The sequence below is a fragment of the Eubalaena glacialis genome, chromosome 14, assembly GCF_028564815.1.
Source record: "Eubalaena glacialis isolate mEubGla1 chromosome 14, mEubGla1.1.hap2.+ XY, whole genome shotgun sequence".
Taxonomy (NCBI): Eukaryota; Metazoa; Chordata; class Mammalia; order Artiodactyla; family Balaenidae; genus Eubalaena; species Eubalaena glacialis.
Genome location: NC_083729.1, coordinates 40924579 through 40945129, shown reverse-complemented (window position 1 = coordinate 40945129; position 20551 = coordinate 40924579). Strand labels below are relative to the sequence as shown.

The following is a 20551-nucleotide window of genomic DNA, read 5'->3' as shown; positions in this document are numbered from 1 at the left end:
GTAGAAGTTACCAGGAGCTGAATGGAGGGGGTAATGGGGAGTTATTGTTTAATGGGTACAGAATTTCAGTTTGGGATGATTAGAAAGTTCTAGAGATGGATAGTAGTGATGGTTGCACAATAATGTGAACATGTTTAACGCCACTGAACTGTACACCTAAAAATGGTTAAATTGGTAAATTTTATGTTATACAGAAAACCCTTGAACAACATGGGTTTGAAATGCGCAGGTCCACTTATACGTGGATTGTTTTCAATAAATATACTACAAGGTATGTGATTGGTTGAATCCGTGGATGCGGAATCACGGATACAGAGGGTTAACTATAAAGTTAGACGCAGATTTTTGACTGCACGGAGCTCAGTGTCCCTAACCCTTGCACTGTTCAAGGGTCCACTGTATATACTTTATAAATTTTTTTTTTTTTTTTTTTTTTACAATTTTTAAAATAATTTTTAAAGGACTTCCCTGGCAGTCCAGTGGTTAAGACTCTGCACTCCCAGTGTAGGGGGCACAGGTTCGATCCCTTGTTGGGGAACTGGGATCCCACATGCCACATGGCATGGCCTAAAATAAATAAATAAAAAGAATTCTAAAAAAGCACATGATATAAGGAGGATAAGGGGGAAAGGGGGCCAAAAAGTCATTGCAGTCCTTAGCTTGGGAGACCAGGTGGGCAGTGGTACTATGCAGTATCTCTGATGAGGAAACAATGACTTATTATAACATTCAGGGAGAGCTGTCTAGAAAGGAAACAGACATGAGAATGAAGCTCAAGGGAATAACTGGGCTGAAAATGCAGTCATCAACAAGCAGGTCATAGTTAAAAACCATGATAATGCATGAGATTGCCCAGGGAAAACATGAAGTAAGAAGAGAAATGGGCTGAGGATAGAACCTTAGGAAACAGGAAAGGCAGATAAAGAGGAGCTCACAAAGGAGATAAGAGGAAGCAGTCAGAAAGGTATATAATTAAAAGAGAAGGTAGCAGAAATGATAATATTTGGGAGAGAGGGCAATGAAGATGGTGGGGAGAGCCGGCAAGAAATACAAAGGAGCTGGAGAAGATACACCACCATACCCATTTCTCTCCTTCTACTCCTACTTTTTGGAGTTCCAATGAAGACCTGAGTTTCTAATTTTCTATAGCATTATAAGATTAGCAAACAAAATTCCTACACTGAGGAAAAACTTAACATAGTAATATGCACTTTAAAATAGGAACACATCAAAAATTGTCAGGAATATATTTTATGAAACAGTACTAATGCTAAACCTACATAAAAACTTAAGATCTCTGGCAGTCTACACAGGAAAAGTAAATAAGTAGGGCTAATTGTAACTTGCTTTAAGCAATAAGAATTTCTGAAAAGCTACTTATAGAGAGCTATTTATAAAATTTTCTGAAAATTAAATCAGCATTAACTTTACCAGATCACTATTGTAAGATAACCTACAGTAAGTTTTTTAAAATGTTATAAATTAAATTCTTTTGAATGTTTGGATGTTTGTGTTTTAAATATAGATTTTAAAACCAAGCAACAAGTTATATGAAAAGTTATCCAATATATCACATGCCCATAAAGCATAATAGCACTAATCTAAAGCTTATTACGGTGACAGAAGCCATTAAAAACTCTATATACACCTCTGATAATTCTTAAAATTATGAGCTTGGTTTTATGCCCAGTTTACAGACTTAGGACTGAATTTCAGAGAGCAACATTACCTAGCTTGCTTGTAAGTGGTAAATCTAGAATTTGAACCTACTGTGGCTTTAAAGCTTAAGCTCTTTTTTTTTCTTTTTTTTTAATTTTTATTTATTTATTTATTTATTTTTGGCTGTGTTGGGTCTTCGCTTCTGCGCGAGGGCTCTCTCCAGTCGCGGCAAGTGGGGGCCACTCTTCATCGTGGTGCGCGGGCCTCTCACCATCGTGGCCTCTCTTGTTGCAGAGCACAGGCTCCAGACGCGCAGGCTCAGCAATTGTGGCTCACGGGCTTAGTTACTCCGTGTCATGTGGGATCTTCCCAGACCAGGGCTTGAACCCGTGTCCCCTGCATCGGCAGGCAGACTCTCAACCACTGCGCCACCAGGGAAGCCCCAAAAGCTTAAGCTCTTAACCACTACCCCCTAAACAATCCTTAATCTCCCTTAACTAATCTACTTTCCCATATCAGAACAAAGTACAATGTGACATCTAATAAGTAACAGTAGAATAAGTCCTTGAATCATCACACCAGAAATCTTCAAAATTCATACAGAGTCCAGGAGAAAAATGCCTCTAAAAGTTATATTACAAGTGATAAAAACAAACACTTATTTTACAGTTATTTTCCCTCAAAACCAAATGTTTCATAATTATGAGTTTATCCTCCATTTCTTAATTTTATATATTATGTGAAAAATATAATGAAAAAACACTCAAAAAACATTTTAACCTTAATACATTATACCAAACTAAACCAAAAACAGACTTGCTAAAAGATTCTGAACAGGCTTCATCAAACATCTGAAATATTCTAAAACAAGTCAAATGGTTTCTGATAGACATATTCTTTGTTCATTATCCTTCACTGTACCCTATACCTTCCCCTTCTACCTAGAAAAATGTTAAGGTGACACTTAACTACTACATTGATACAGATTTGTGCAGTGGTTCTAAAGGACCACTAAACCATTAGCTAGAGACACAAACCTTTATTTGTCATATGTCACTAAATTGTATAAATGGAGTTAGCTGTAAGACATAATTTTACATTTGTAAAAAGATAACGCAAGATTTTTTAATTTTACCATGAGAAATTCTCCATGAATCTTTCTGCCATCACTATGAATTCCTTGGAAATTAATAATGTAAACCTATTTTTAATATGGAAAGCTAATTAGGAGCTATTTTTTAGTGGTCTGAATTCCAAAAGAAATTAAGTTAACTAGTATTTTAGCAAACGGAGAAACAAAGTATCTACTAGCAAGATAATTCCTCATGTAGAGAAAACTTTCATATGGGAGTTTAGGAAAATTAGGTAAAGCAAGAAAAAAAATACTTTGAACCTCTTTTGTATATTAAGTATGACAATGAATTACCTCAAAACACTCATTTAATTACTAGGATGCATTTCTGAATCTTAAATTTTATCTGCAGACAAAAAACAATTCTCACAATGTAAGAGAGAGGTAAATGAATTACCTTAAAACAAATGCATTTTCTTTAAAGAAATATTCTAATTCATTAATCGAAACTAAAAGTTTAGAAATGCTGAGCATGAATACTTTTAAAAACTGATAGTTATACTAAAAATAATAAAGAAACAATCTTCTAAAGGAAAAAACAAACATACTTTTGAGTAACCTTACAGTTTAAAAAAAAAAAACACTCAGGACATCTAATCACTTGTTACTGTTTATCTCCTAATTCCATTAAATTGAACATAGAACTACCTTCTCTGAGACAGGTAGGCTGCTGGGCTCCTCTGTATTTCTTGGCTGCTTTACAGAATCACATCCACACATCCTATTTTTAAGAACACGAAGCTGAACATCAGGCATGTGCTGGTGCTGAGCCCCCTGAGGGCCTGTGGACAGGGGCCCACCATGCAGATTTTGAGTCATGCTAGCTGAAACACCGAGCACTGGCTCCACATTAGAATCCATTTGAGAGACCTGTGGAGGAAATACAACACCTGAAAGGCTGATATACTGAGAGTCTTCGGGATGACTCAATAAAGCTTCAGACATGATTTTATGCTCATTTCCAGGATGTATAAGAGTATCACCAGTAGCATTTTCTAAATGTTTCCTATCCACTGTCCCAGAACGAAGAACTACAGGTTGTTGGAGCACAGTTTCCATTCTCTGTGATTTTTCAGTAGTTGCTTGAAGACAGTATGGGTTTAATTGTGGAATACTGGTCTGTATTATTGAAGGCTGCCCAAGCTGCTGAAATACTTGCTGAAATGGATGCTGAAGAATACTTGCTCTTGCAGAAGTCTGTGTCACCATAACTGGTACATTAACTTTATAAAGGTGACCTTAAAAAGAAGAAAACAAAACTGTAAGTAAAACAGAATCCTAATTTCCTTTAAATTTCCTAAAAAAAAATCTCATGCACAGGAGGCTGGGAGGAAATACATCAATATGTTAATAGTGGATACCTCTAGGAGTTTTTCTTTTATTTTTCAGATTTTTTGTGTTTTCTGTAATAAATATGTATTACTCTTATTTTAAAAAATTAAATATATCTTGCTTTAACTCTAGCCTTTTCCCATTATTGCTTATATGGCACATTTTGAGACACATATAGGCCACCAATATTTATTCCATGAACCTCTCCCATTGTTTAATAAATTACAGTGTTAACAACCCAAATTGGGATTTTAAGAAACCTCATCATGGAGAATGTATTTCATATAGTTAAGATATAAGATACCATATAACAACTATAAGACAAGGCTATCCAAAAAGGGTTTAATAATTTCAAAAGTTATCAAATTTCCCCCCCCTTTCCTTTAAAATAATACTAACAAGAAGAAAGAAGAAATTTATTTTTTGAGAATTGAGTCAGGTGCTTGCTTAAACTCTGTAACAACCCCAAAAATAGGTATGATTCTCTTTCAAATCAAGAAACAGTTCTTTGAAAAGCAGAGGTTAATCTCCAAATTTTTCAAATATTCTTATACAATCTCCAATAAGAAAGGAGGCAAAGGTTGATAAATCTAATCTTTAGTTTTTCTTGATTAAAGCTAGCCGGGACACATGTGTGTCAGAATTCAGGTAACTGACTTGAATTAGAGAAAACCTATATAAAGCATCTTACATAATGTTGGGATGAGAATTGGAAGTGAAATATAGGACAAGCTTAGTACCTGCCTTAGTAGACAGGCTTAGTGTATTTCGTGGTAGATTGCTTCCATAACAATAAAAACTACCATTTATTACTACTTTTAAATAAGTTTTATTAAAAGTTCCTATAACTTCAATAACTTGTGGTATACAGTTTATTTAAAATCATGAAAGTTAATACCCAGAAGTCAGTACCAAAGCTAAAAACAAAATATTTTAAAACTATACTCTTACCAGATGCCGTCTGTAGTGTCACACCTGCTGGTACATGAACAGGATAACCAGGATAAGTAAAGTTTGCACTGGAGTTTGAGGTGCCCTAGATATGAAAATTTTATATTAGAAAGTTAGAAAAAGGCTTTACTTGAACCTTTTTTTCCTGATCTTACAGAGGATAAAAAAAATTTGATTAAGGTCAACAGGACAATAGTAGCACTTAACATTAGGGCTGAGTTCTCTGAATAAAACAGCTTTCTAATATTTGATTTAGATCATCTCATTAAAAATAAAAGGAATTCTGTTCTATGGCTTTAGCAATGAAGTCAGTAAGGCTTCATAAATAACATGAACATTGACTCATAAAACTTGCCCACAACACAGCTTTGCCTGGGCCACTGATACCCACATGTCAAATATAAGAACCACAGTTGTTTATAGGAGTCCTCTAGTCTGTAAGTTGATCACTAATGTTATTTTAAAGCAGATAAAACAACAGTGTATAATTTTTATTTTGGAATAATTAAACCTTAGGGTTTTACATTTTTAATACTAAATGAAAGACAAAAAAGTTTTTGCCTACTAGACCTGAAAAAATTTAAAAGATTGATTAATAATAGCCAATGTTGGTAAGGATGTGATAAAAATCAGTTCTCTCAGACCACTGCTTATGAGTGTATATGGTACAATCCTTTCAGAGGCCAATTTTGTAACATATACCAAAATTGAAAACATGCATAATCTTTGACCCAGAAATTCTACTTCTAGGAATTTATCCTGATTACCTGATTATCACACAAATACACCAAGACATATCTACAAGTGTATCACTGGAATGCTATATTAGAAAAACACTAGCAAGAATTTAAATGTCCATAAACAAAAGATTGGTTACTTAAACCTGATACATCCACTAAGGCTAATCAATATTTAACTGGCATTGAAAACGGTCCATCTATATTACTAAGTTTAAAAAAAAAATTACGGAAACAGTACAGAGAATGATTCTGCTTTTACCCTGAAAATTAATGTAACTTTCTTTAATGAAAGAAGTCTAAATGGATACACATCATACAGTTAAAACAGTTATCTTTGGGTTATAATCCTATAGGGCTCTATCACTTTTTACTTTATAAATTTGTTTGCTTTTACTCTTTAGAAGTATATTATTTCTTTAATGAGGAGAAAAGGTATTTCCAAGAATTTCAAAGGCAGAGATATTTCTTCACTGGTTTCATATCAAAACCAGCACCATTCTTCCCAAAAATCCTGGTAAGGGCTATGCTTTTTGTTTGTTTTTAATGAAGAAATAGAAATAAATGGCCTACTAAAATCCTGTACCCTAGGAAGGAAGCTCATGGGCTGAAAGAAAACAAAAAACTTTATATATCATGTTTTACCTTCAAAGAAAAGTAAAAGAGAAAAAGTTCTATTTTTCCCCACCTAAAAACTACTCAATTTTCTATATATAAGTTTTAATTTTATCTTCTGCCCCCAACTCCTGGGAGGGGGGGAATCTAACCTCTATTATACAACGGTAAAAAATAACCAAAATATTCCACTTAAATAAAAGGAAGAATTATGATGTGCCTCAACTCTAGGGGAAAATAAATCAGAAAAACATTTATATCAGAATCATCTATTTAGGATCCACCAAGTATGTAACATTATACAGTGTATTAAAACTCCATACAACGTAAGTTAAGAAATTTCCTAACCTTGTAGGTACAGTCTTGGCAGATGCTAAGAACTGCTCTGGAAGATAGGAAAAGTTGGTAAGAAAATATTCATTCTGGAACTCCTGAATTTTTGCAACACCTATGTTACAGAAGCTATTTCTATCTCCTCATCCCTTACCACATCTTTTCTCATTCAACTGGAGGATTACAAATTACATCTCTGCCCAGCCTTCTGCCACCATCCACTAAAACTGGGGCATCTCTGTTAAAATATATCTTAGATATTGCTTCAAGATGACGGAGTAGAAGGACGTGCTCTCAGTCCCTCTTGCAAGAACACCAGAAACACAACTAACTGCTGAATAATCATCGACAGGAAGACACTGGAACTCACCAAAAAAGATACCCCACATCCAAAGACAAAGAAGAAGCCACAATGAGATGGTAGGAGGGGCGCAATCACAATAATATCAAATCCCATAACTGCTGGGTGGGTGACTCACACACTGGAGAACACTTAGATCACACAAGTCCACCCACTGGAGTGAAGGTTCTGGGCCCCACGTCAGGCTTCCCAATCTGGGGGTCCGACAACAGGAGGAGGAATTCCTAGAGAATGACACTTCGAAGGCTAGCGGTATTTGATTGCAGGACTTCGACAGGACTGAGGGAAACAGAGACTCCACACTTGGAGGGCACACACAAAGTAGTGTGTGTGTCAGGACGCAGGGGAAGGAGCAGTGACCCCATAGGAGACAGAACCAAACCTACCTGCTAGTGTTGGAGGGTCTCCTGCAGAGACAGGGGGTGGCTGTGGCTCACCATGGGGACAAGGACACTGGCAGCAGAAGTTTTGGGAAGGACTCCTTGGCGTGAGCCCTCCCAGAGTCTGCCATTAGCCCCACCAAAGAGCCCGGGTAGTCCCCAGTGTTGGGTCGCCTCAGGCCAAACAACCAACAGGGAGGGAACCCAGCCCCACCCATCAGCAGACAAGGGGATTAAAGTTTTACTGAGCTCTGCCCACCAGAGCAACACCCAGCTCTACCCACCACCAGTCCCTCCCATCAGGAAGCTTGCACAAGCCTCTTAGATAGCCTCAACCACCAGAGGGCAGACAGCAGAAGCAAGAAGAACTATAATCCTACAGCCTATGGAACAAAAACCATATTGACAGAAACACAGACAAGATAAAAAGGCAGAGGGACAGGTACCAGATGAAGGAACAAGATAAAACCCCAAAAAAACAACTAAAGGAAGTGGAGACAGGCAACCCTCCAGAAAAAGAATTCAGAATAATGATAGTGAAGATGATCCAGGACCTCAGGAAAAGAATGGAGGCAAAGATCAAAAAGATGCAAAATGTTTAACAAAGATCTAGAAAAATTAAAGAATAAACAAACAAACAGAGATGAACAACACAATAACTGAAATGAAAAACAAACTAAGAGGAATCAATAGCAGAAAAACTGAGGCAGAAGAACGGGTAAGGGACCGGGAAGACAGAATGGTGGAATTCACTGCCTCGGAACAGAATAAAGAAAAAAGAATGAAAAGAAATGAAGACAGCCTAAGAGACCTCTGGGACAACATTATACGCAACAACATTCGCATTACAGGGGTCCTAGATGGAGAAGAGAGAGAGAAAGGACCTGAGAAAATATTTGAAGAGATTACAGTCGAAAACTTCCCTAACATGGGAAAGGAAATAGCCACCCAAGTCCAGTAAGTGCAGAGAGTCCCATACAGGATAAACGCAAGGAGAAACACGCTGAGACACACAGTAATCAAATTGGCAAAAATTAAAGACAAATAAAAATTATTGAAAGCAACAAGGGAAAAACGACAAATAACATACAAGGGAACTCCCATAAGGTTAACAGCTGATTTCTCAGTAGAAACTCTACAAGCCAGAAGGGATGAAAGGGAAGAACCTACAACCAAGATTACTCTACCTGGCAAGGATCTCATTCACATTCGATGGAGAAACCAAAAGCTTTACAGACAAGCAAAAGCTAAGGGTATTCAGCACCACCAAACCAGCTCTACAACAAATGCTAAAGGAACTTCTCTAAGGGGGAAACACAAGAGAAGAAAAGGACCTACAAAAACAAACCCAAAACAATTAAGAAAATGGTCATAGGAACATACATATCGATAATTAAACGTAAATGGATAAATTGCTCCAACCAAAAGACACAGGCTTGCTGAATGGATACAAAAACAAGACCCATATATATGCTGTCTACAAGAGACCCACTTCAGACCTAGGGACACATACAGACTGAAAGTGAGGGGATGGAAAAATATATTCCATGCAAATGGAAATCAAAAGAAAGCTGGAGTAGCAATACTCACAGCAGATAAAATAGACTTTAAAATAAAGAATGTTACAAGAGACAAGGAAGGACACTACATAATGATCAAGGAATCAATCCAAGGAGAAGATATAACAATTATAAATATACATGCACCCAACATAGGAGCACCTCAATACATAAGGCAACTGCTAACAGTTATAAAAGAGGAAATTGACAGTAACACAATAATAGTGGGGGACTTAAACATCTCACTTACACCAATGGACAGATCATCCAAACAGAAAATTAATAAGGAAACAAGAGCTTTAAATGACACAATAGACCAAATAGATTTAATTGATATTTATAGGACATGCCATCCAAAAACAGCAGATTACACTTTCTTCTAAAGTGCGCATGGAACATTCTCCAGGACAGATCACATCTTGGGTCACAAATCAAGCCTCAGTAAATTTAAGAAAATTGAAATCACACCAAGCATCTTTTCTGACCACAACGCTATGAGATTAGAAATCAATTACAGGGGAAAAAAACATAAAAACACAAACACATGGAGGCTAAACAATACATTACTAAATAACCAAGAGAACACTGAAGAAATCAAAGAGGAAATTTAAAAAATAACTAGAGACAAATGATAATGAAAACACGACGATCGAAAACCTATGGGATGGGGCTTCCCTGGTGGCGCAGTGGTTGAGAATCTGCCTGCCGATACAAGGGACACGGGTTCGAGCCCTGGTCTGGGAAGATCCCACATGCTGCGGAGCAACTAGGCTCGTGAGCCACAACTACTGAGCCTGCGCGTCTGGAGCTTGTGCTCCGCAACGAGAGGCCGCGACAGTGAGAGGCCCGCGCACCGCGATGAAGAGTGGCCCCCGCTCGCCGCAACTAGAGAAAGCCCTCGCACAGAAACGAAGACCCAACACGGCCAAAAATAAATTACTTAATTAATTAATTTTTTAAAAAAACCTATGGGATGCAGCAAAAGCAGTTCTAAGAGGGAAGTTTATACTATACAAGCCTACCTCAAGAAAAACAAAAATCTCAAATAAACAATCTAACCTTACACCTAAAGGAACTAGAGAAAGAAGAAAAAACAAAACTCAAAGTTAGCAGAAGGAAAGAAATCATCAAGATCAGAGCAGAAATAAATGAAATAGAAACAAAGAAAACAATTGCAAAGATCAACAAAACTAAAAGCTGGTTCTTTGAGAAGATAAACAAAATTGATAAACCATTAGCCAGACTCATTAAGAAAAAGAGGGAGAGGACTCAAATCACTAAATTTAGAAATGAAAAAAGAGAAGATACAACAGACAACGCAGAAATACAAAGCATCCTAAAAGACTACTACAAGCAACTCTATGTCAATAAAATGGACAACCTGGAAAAAATGGACAAATTCTTAGAAAAGTATAACCTTCCAAGACTGAACCAGGAAGAAATAGAAAATATGAACAGACTAATCACAAGTAATGAAATTGAAACTGAGATTAAAAATCTTCCAACAAACAAAAGTCCAGGACCAGATGGCTTCACAGGTGAAGTCTATCAAACATTTAGAGAAGAGCTAACATCCATCCTTCTCAAACTCTTCCAAAAACTTGCAGAGGAAGGAACACTCCCAAACTCATTCTATGAGGCCACCATCACCCTGATACCAAAACCAGACAAAGATACTACAAAAGAAGAAAATTACAGACCAATATCACTGATGAATATAGATGCAAAAATCCTCAACAAAATACTCGCCAACAGAATCCAACAACACATTAAAAGCATCATACACCATGATCAAGTGGGATATATCGCAGGGATGCAAGGATTCTCCAATATACGCAAATCAAACAATGTGATACACCATATTAACAAATTGAAGAATAAAAACCATATGATCATCTCCATAGATGCAGAAAAAGCCTTTGACAAAATTCAACAGCCATTTATGATAAAAACTCTCCAGAAAGTGGGCACAGAGGGAACCTACCTCAACATAATAAAGGCCATATACAACAAACCCACAAGAAATATCATTCTCAATGGTGAAAAACTGAAAGCATTTCCTCTAAAATCAGGAACAAGACAAGGATGTCCACTCTCGCCACTATTATTCAACATAGTTTTGGAAGTCCTAGCCACAGCAATCAGAGAGGAAAAAGAAATAAAAAGAATACAAGTTGGAAAAAAAGAAGTAACACTGTCACTGTTTGCAGATGACATGATACTATACATAGAGAATCCTAAAGATGCCACCAGGAAACAACTAGAGCTAATCAATGAATTTGGTAAAGTAGCAGGATACAAAATTAATGCACAGAAATCTCCTGCATTCCTATACACTAATGAAAAATCTGAAAGAGAAATTAAGGAAACACTCCCATTTACCATTGCAACAAAAAGAATAAAATACCTAGGAATAAACCTACCTAGGGAGACAAAAGACCTGTATGCAGAAAACTATAAAACACTGTTGGAAGGAATTAAAGATGATACCAACAGATGAAGAGATATACCATGTTCTTGGATTGGAAGACTCAATATTGTGAAAATGACTATGCTACCCAAAGCAATCTACAGATGCAATGCAATCCTTATCAAACTACCAATTGCATTTTTTACAGAACTAGAAGAAAAAATCTTAAAATTTGTATGGAGACACGAAAGACCCCGAATAGCCAAAGCAGTCTTGTGGGAAAAAAACGGAGCTAGAGGAATCAGGCTCCCTGACTTCAGACTATACTACAAAGCTACAGTAATCAAGACAATATAGTATTGGCACAAAAACAGAAATATAGATCAACGGAACAGGATAGAAAGCCCAGAGATAAACCCACGCACCTATGGCCAACTAATCTATGACAAAGGAGGCAAGGATATACAATGGAGAAAAGACAGTCTCTTCAATAAGTGGTCCTGGGAAAACTGGACAACTACATGTAAAAGAATGAAATTAGAACACTCCCTAACACTATACACAACAATAAACTCAAACTGGATTTGAGATCTAAATGTAAGACCAGACACTATAAAACTCTTAGAGTAAAACACAGGAAGAACACTCTTTGACAAACATCACAGCAAGATCTTTTTTGATCCACCTCCTAGAGTAATGGAAATAAAAACAAAAATAAACAAATGGAACCTAATGAAACTTCAAAGCTTTTGCAAAACAAAGAAAACTACAAACAAGACAAAAAGACAACCCTCAGAATGGGAAAAAATATTTGCAAATGAATCAACGGACAAAGGATTAATCTCCAAAATATATGAACAGCTCATGCAGCTCAATATTAAAAAAATAAACAACCCAATCAAAAAATGGGCAGAAGACCTAAATAGACATTTCTCCAAAGAGGACATACAGATGGCCACGAAGCCCATGAAAAGCTGCTTAACATCACTAATTATTAGAGAAATGCAAATCTAAACCACAATGAAGTATCTTCTCACACCAGTTAGAATGGGCATCATCAGAAAATCTACAAACAACAAATGCTGAAGAGGGTGTGGAGAAAAGGGAACCCTCTTGCACTGTTGGTGGGAATGTAAAGTGATACAGCCACTATGGAGAACAGTATGGAGGTTCCTTAAGAAACTAAAAATAGAATCACCATATGACCCAGCAATCCCACTACTGGGCATATACCCAGAGAAAACCATAATTCAAAACGACACATGCACCCCAATGTTCATTGCTGCACTATTTACAATAGCCAGGACATGGAAGCAACCTAAATGCCCATCGACAGACAAGTGGATAAATAAGATGTGGTACATATATACAATGGAATATTACTCAGCCATAAAAAGGAACGAAATTGGGTCATTTGTAGAGACGTGGATGAATCTAGAGACTGTCAGACAGAGTGAAGTACGTCAGAAAGAGAAAAACTAATATCGTATATTAAGGCATATATGTGGAACCTAGAAAAATGGTACAGATGAACTGGTTTGCAGGGCAGAAATTGAGACACAGATGTAGAGAACAAACGTATGGACACCAATGGGGTAAAGCGGTGGGGGGTGGGGGGGTGGGGGGATGAATTGGGCGATTGGGATTGACATGTATACACTGATGTGCATAAAATGGATGACTAATAAGAACCTGCTATATAAAAAAATAAATTAAATAAAATTGAAAAAAAAAGAAAAAGAATAGATTTTAAAATGCACATAATATCACAAAGTTGGTAGGGTCAGAAATGACCTAACACAATTAATGCCATACCATACTGAAAATGCTATTTTATACTATATACTCTCAGATTATATTTTGTCCTTATTCAGTCTTTGCATTGTAAAATGACAAACTGTTTTAAAGCTGAAAAGAAAAATTTAAAAAAAATATAGATATATATATCTCTTAAATAAGATACATACCAGTTCTGCTGTGATAAAAGTGGGAAGAGTTTTACCAGCAGGAATAAGTAACGATGCTGTATAGAAAACAAAATAAACATTATACATTCGTCAGAATTTTCCAACTGAATAAAACTGCTAAGTATACGTTATTTTTTAAAAATGTTTTCCATCACTAACATATTCAACCATGACAAATTCTAAACTTTCTGATTCCAAGTGAGGTAAAAGTATTTAATTACATCTTTTCCCAACAATTTTAGATAAAGTATAGATTAGTTGTAAGTCTTTAAGTAGAGGTTACAGATTATAGTATAGATTTCCAAAAGGAAATCTCATTGTAATCAAGTATACTGTACTATAGAAATCCATAACAAAATACCTAGGTTGTCTTTAGGAAGCCAATGTAGCACTAAACCTCCATTACAACTTTTTATATGGGAGAAAAAGTAGTATTTGTTAAAGTGGCATGTTTCCAACCAACTATACTTTGAGCAAAAAAATGTAACCCAACATAAACCATTCTAAATCGTATAGGTACAAAAGAAATTTCAATTCATTCATTTCATGAAAAGTTATTTATACTACTTTGACCAAGTAAGCAAGCACAGCTACACAGTTTTAGAAATAAATGAATAAGTACATGTCTCCTGAAGTCTTTGCAGGACTTCAGTAAACTGAAGAGAAAAATATAAGACAATAAATTCTTAGGAGAACACCAATTCAACCTGCATATTAAACCTACAATTTCATTTATCTTTCCTTTATTATCACCAATTTTCTATGCTAACTATCCCTTCATTTATCGTACATCTAAAAGGTTGACCTGGGCTTCCCTGGTGGTGCAGTGGTTGAGAATCTGCCTGCCAATGCAGGGGACACAGGTTCAAGCCCTGGTCTGGGAAGATCCCACATGCCGTGGAACAACTAGGCCCGTGAGCCACAACTACCGAGCCTGTGCGTCTGGAGCTTGTGTTCCACAACAAGAGAGGCCGCGACACTGAGAGGCCCGTGCACCGCGATGAAGAGTGGTCCCCGCTCATCGCAACTAGAGAAAGCCCTCGCACAGAAACGAAGACCCAACACAGCCAAAAATAAATAAATAAATTAATTAATTAAAAGAAAAAAATGTATAAAAGGTTGACCTGAGAGGAACCAAGATGGCGGAGTAGAAGGACGTGCTCTCACTCCCTCTTGTGAGAACACCAGAATCACAACTAGCTGCTGGACAATCATCAACAAGAAGAGACTGGAACTCACCAAAAAAGATACCCCACATCCAAAGACAAAGGAGAAGCCACAATGAGATGGTAGGAGGGGTGCAATCACAGTAAAAACAAATCCCATAACTGCTGGGTGGATGACTCACAGACTGGAGAACACTTATACCACAGAAGTCCACCCACTGGAGTGAAGGTTCTGAGCCCAACGTCAGGCTTCCCAACCTGGGGGTCTGGCAATGGGAGGCGGAATTCCTAGAGAATCAGACTTTGAAGCCTAGTGGGAATTGATTGCAGGACTTTGACAGGACTGAGGGAAACAGAGACCCCACTCTTGGAGGGCACACACAGAGCAGTGTGTGCATTGGGACCCAGAGGAAGGAGCAGTGACCCCAGGGGAGACTGAACCAGACCAAACTGCTAATGTTGGAGGGTCTCCTGCAGAGGCGGGGGGTGGCTGTGGCTCACCATGGGGACAAGGACACTGGCAGCAGAAGTTCTGGGAAGTACTCCTTGGCGTGAGCCCTCCCAGAGTCTGCCGTTAGCGCCACCAAAGAGCCCAGGTAGGCTCCAGTGTTGGGTTGCCTCAGGCCAAACAACCAACAGGGAGGGAACCCAGCCCCACCCATCAACAGTCAAGCAGATTAAACTTTACTGAGCTCTGCCCTCCAGAGCAACAGTCAGCTCTACCCACCACCAGTCCCTCCCATCAGGAAACTTACACAAGCTTCTTAGATAGCCTCATCCATCAGAGAGCAGACAGCAGAAGCAAGAAGAACTACAATCCTGCAGCCCGTGGAACAAAAACCACATTCACAGAAAGACAGATAAGATGAAAAGGCAGAGGGCTATGTACCAGATGAAGGAACAAGATTAAACCCCAGAAAAACAACTAAATGAAGTGGAGATAGGCAACCATCCAGAAAAAGAACTCAGAATAATGATAGTGAAGATGATCCAGGACCTCGGAGAAAGAATGGAGGCAAAGATCGAGAAGATCCAAGAAATGTTTAACAAAGACCTAGAAGAATTAAAGAACAAACACACAGAGATGAACAATACAATAACTGAAATGAAAACTACACTAGAAGGAATCAACAGCAGAATAACTGAGGCAGAAGAACAGATGAGTGACCTGAAAGACAGAATGGTGGAATTCACTGCTGTGGAACAGAATAAAAAGAAAAGAATGAAAAGAAATGAAGACAGCCTAAGAGACCTCTGGGAAAATATTAAATGCAACAACATTCACATTATAGGGGTCCCAGAAGGAGAAGAGAGAGAGAGAAAGGACTTGAGAAAATATGTGAAGAGATTATAGTCGAAAACTTCCCTAACATGGGAAAGGAAATAGCCACCCAAGTCCAGGAAGCAAGGCGACTCCCATACAGGATAAACCCAAGGAGAAACATGCCGAGACACATAGCAATCAAACTGGCAAAACTTAAAGACAAAGAAAAATTATTGAAAGCAACAAGGGAAAAACAACAAATAACATACAAGGGAACTCCCATAAGGTTAACAGCTGATTTCTCAGTAGAAACTCTACAAGCCAGAAGGGAGTGGCATGATATACTTAAAGTGATGAAACGGAAGAACCTACAACCAAGATTACGCTACCCAGCAAGGATCTCATTCAGATTCGATGGAGAAATCAAAAGCTTTACAGACAAGCAAAAGCTAAGAGAATTCAGCACCACCAAACCAGCCCTACAACAAATGCTAAAGGAACTTCTCTAAGGGGGAAACACAAGAGAAGAAAAGGACCTACAAAAACAAACCCAAAACAATTAAGAAAATGGTCATGGGAACATACATATCGATAATTACCTTAAACGTGAATGGATTAAATGCTCCAACCAAAAGACACAGGCTTGCTGAATGGATACAAAAACAAGACCCATACATATGCTGTCTACAAGAAACCCACTTCAGACCTAGGGACACATACAGACTGAAAGTGAGGGGATGGAAAAATATATTCCATGCAAATGGAAGTCAAAAGAAAGCTGGAGTAGCAATACTCGTATCAAATAAAATAAGACTTTAAAATAGAGAATGTTACAAGAGACAAGAAAGGACACTACATAATGATCAAGGGATCAATCCAAGGAGAAGATATAACAATTCTAAATATATATGCACCCAACATAGGAGCACCTCAATACATACGGCAACTGCTAACACCTCTAAAAGAGGAAATCGACAGTAACACAATAATAGTGGGGGACTTTAACACCTCACTTACACCAATGGACAGATCATTCAAACAGAAAATTAATAAGGAAACACAAGCTTTAAATGACACAATAGACCAAACAGATTTAATTGATATTTATAGGACATTCCACCCAAAAACAGCAGATTACACTTTCTTCTCAAGTGCGCACGGAACATTCTCCAGGATAGATCACATCCTGGGTCACAAATCAAGCCTCAGTAAATTTAAGAAAACTGAAATCATATCAAACATCTTTTCTGACCACAACGCTATGAGATTAGAAATCAATTACAGGGAAAAAAAAAACATAAAAACACAAACACATGGAGGCTAAACAATACGCTACTGAACAACCAAGAGATCACTGAAGAAATCAAAGAGGAAATCAAAAAATACCTAGAGACAAATGACAATGAAAACACGACGATCCAAAACCTATGGGATGCAGCAAAAGCAGTTCTAAGAGGGAAGCTTCTAGCTATACAAGCCTACCTCAGGAAACAAGAAAAATCTCAAATAAACAACCTAACCTTACACCTAAAGGAACTAGAGAAAGAAGAACAAACAAAACCCAAAGTTAGCAGAAGGAAAGAAATCATCAAGATCAGAGCAGAAATAAATGAAATAGAAACAAAGAAAACAATAGCAAAGATCAATAAAACTAAAAGCTGGTTCTTTGAGAAGATAAACAAAATTGATAAACCATTAGCCAGACTCATCAAGAAAAAGAGGGAGAGGACTCAAATCACTAAAATTAGAAATGAACAAGGAGAAGTTACAACAGACACCGCAGAAATACAAAGCATCCTAAGAGACTACTACAAGCAACTCTATGCCAATAAAATGGACAACCTGGAAGAAATGGACAAATTCTTACAAAGGTATAACCTTCCAAGACTGAATCAGGAAGAAATAAAAAATATGAACAGACTAATCACAAGTAATGAAATTGAAACTGAGATTAAAAATCTTCCAACAAACAAAAGTCCAGGACCAGATGGCTTCACAGGTGAAGTCTATCAAACATTTAAAGAAGAGCTAACACCCATCCTTCTCAAACTCTTCCAAAAAATTGCAGAGGAAGGAACACTCCCAAACTCATTCTATGAGGCCACCATCACCCTGATACCAAAACCAGACAAAGATACTACAAAAAAAGAAAATTACAGACCAATATCAGTGATGAATATAGATGCAAAAATCCTCAACAAAATACTAGCCAACAGAATCCAACAACACATTAAAAGGATCATACACCATGATCAAGTGGGATTTATCCCAGGGATGAAAGAATTCTTCAATATATGCAAATCAATCAATGTGATACACCATACTAACAAATTGAAGGAGAAAAACCATATGATCATCTCAATAGATGCAGAAAAAGCTTTTGAAAGAATTCAACACCCATTTATGAAAAAAACTCTCCAGAAAGTGGGCATAGAGGGAACCTACCTCAACATAATAAAGGCCATATATGACAAACCCACAGCAAACATCATTCTCAATGGTGAAAAACTGAAAGCATTTCCTCTAAGATCAGGAACAAGACAAGGATGTCCACTCTCACCACTATTATTCAACATAGTTTTGGAAGTCCTAGCCACAGCAATCAGAGAAGAAAAAGAAATAAAAGGAATACAAATTGGAAAAGAAGAAGTAAAAATGTCACTCTTTGCAGATGACATGATACTATACATAGAGAATCCTAAAAATGCCACCAGGAAACAACTAGAGCTAATCAATGAATTTGGTAAAGTAGCAGGATACAAAATTAATGCACAGAAATCTCTTGCATTCCTATACACTAATGATGAAAAATCTGAAAGAGAAATTAAGGAAACACTCCCGTTTACCACTGCAACAAAAAGAATAAAATACCTAGGAATAAACCTACCTAGGGAGACAAAAGACCTGTATGCAGAAAACTATAAGACACTAATGAAAGAAAGTAAAGATGATACCAACAAATGGAGAGATATACCATGTTCTTGGATTGGAAGAGTCAATATTGTGAAAATGACTATACTACCCAAAGCAATCTACAGATTCAATGCAATCCCTATCAAATTACCAATGGCATTTTATACAGAATTAGAACAAATAATCTTAAAATTTGTATGGAGACACAAAAGACCCCGAATAGCAGAAGCAGTCTTGAGGGAAAAAAACGGAGCTGGAGGAATCAGACTCCCTGACTTCAGACTATACTACAAAGCTACAGTAATCAAGACAATATGGTACTGGCATAAAAACAGAAACATAGATCAATGGAACAGGATAGAAAGCCCAGCGATAAACCCACGCACCTATGGTCAACTAATCTATGACAAAGGAGGCAAAGATATACAATGGAGAAAAGACAGTCTCCTTCAATAAGTGGTGCTGGGAAAACTGGACAGCTACATGTAAAAGAATGAAATTAGAACACTCCCTAACACCATACACAAAAATAAACTCAAACTGGATTCGAGACCTAAATGTAAGACCAGACACTATAAAACTCTTAGAGGAAAACATAGGAAGAACACTCTTTGACAAACATCACAGCAAGATCTTTTTTGATCCACCTCCTAGAGTAATGGAAATAAAAACAAAAATAAACAAATGGGACCTAATGAAACTTCAAAGCTTTTGCACAGCAAAGGAAACCATAAACAAGATGAAAAGACAACCCTCAGAATGGGAGAAAATATTTGCAAACGAATCAATGGACAAAGGATTAATCTCCAAAATATATAAACAGCTCATGCAGCTCAATATTAAAGAAACAAACAACCCAATCAAAAAATGGGCAGAAGACCTAAATAGACATTTCTCCAAAGAAGACATACGGATGGCCAAGAAGCACATGAAAAGCTGCTCAACATCACTAATTATTAGAGAAATGCAAATCAAAACTACAATGAGGTATCTTCTCACACCAGTTAGAATGGGCATCATCAGAAAACCTACAAACAACAAATGCTGGAGAGGGTGTGGAGAAAAGGGAACCCTCTTGCACTGTTGGTGGGAATGTAAAGTGATACAGCCACTATGGAGAACAGTATGGAGGTTCCTTAAAAAACTAAACATAGAATTACCATATGATCCAGCAATCCCACTACTGGGCATATACCCAGAGAAAACCATAATTCAAAAAGACACATGCACCTCAATGTTCATTGCAGCACTATTTACAATAGCCAGGTCATGGAAGCAACCTAAATGCCCATCGACAGACGAATGGATGAAGAAGATGTGGTACATATATACAATGGAATATTACTCAGCCATAAAAAGGAACGAAATTGGGTCATTTGTTGAGACGTGGATGGACCTAGAGACTGTCATACAGAGTGAAGTACGTCACAAAAGAGAAAAACAAATATCGTATATTAACGCATGTATGTGCAACCTAGAAAAATGGTACAGATGATCCAGTTTACAGGGCAGAAGTTGAGACACAGATGTAGAGAACAAACGTATGGACACCAAGGGGGGAAAGCCGCAGGGGTGTGCTGATCATGGTGTGCTGAATTGGGCGATTGGGATTGACATGTATACACTGATGTGTATAAAACTGATGACTAATAAGAACCTGCTGTATAAAAAAATAAAATAAAATTCAAAAATAAAAAAAAATATAAGGTTGGCCAAATGGTTGTAAATGTAATCATTTAAAAATAAGTCTTAAAAAAAAAAAATAAGTCTTA

At 37.2% G+C, this 20551-nt stretch overlaps 1 protein-coding gene across 2 annotated transcripts in view; it reads right to left on the bottom strand.

Moving 5' to 3' along the window:
- The window catches only part of GTF2A1L (general transcription factor IIA subunit 1 like), a 57948-nt gene that overhangs the window by 20633 nt on the left and 16764 nt on the right, over window positions 1-20551 (bottom strand). For both annotated transcript variants that reach the window (XM_061210432.1, XM_061210433.1), the window contains 3 exons: window positions 13437-13492; window positions 5075-5159; window positions 3440-4029 (listed from right to left, as the gene is read on the bottom strand). In XM_061210432.1, coding sequence (XP_061066415.1) covers window positions 3440-4029; window positions 5075-5159; window positions 13437-13492 — 731 coding nt within the window. The remainder of the gene's footprint in view (window positions 1-3439; window positions 4030-5074; window positions 5160-13436; window positions 13493-20551) is intronic.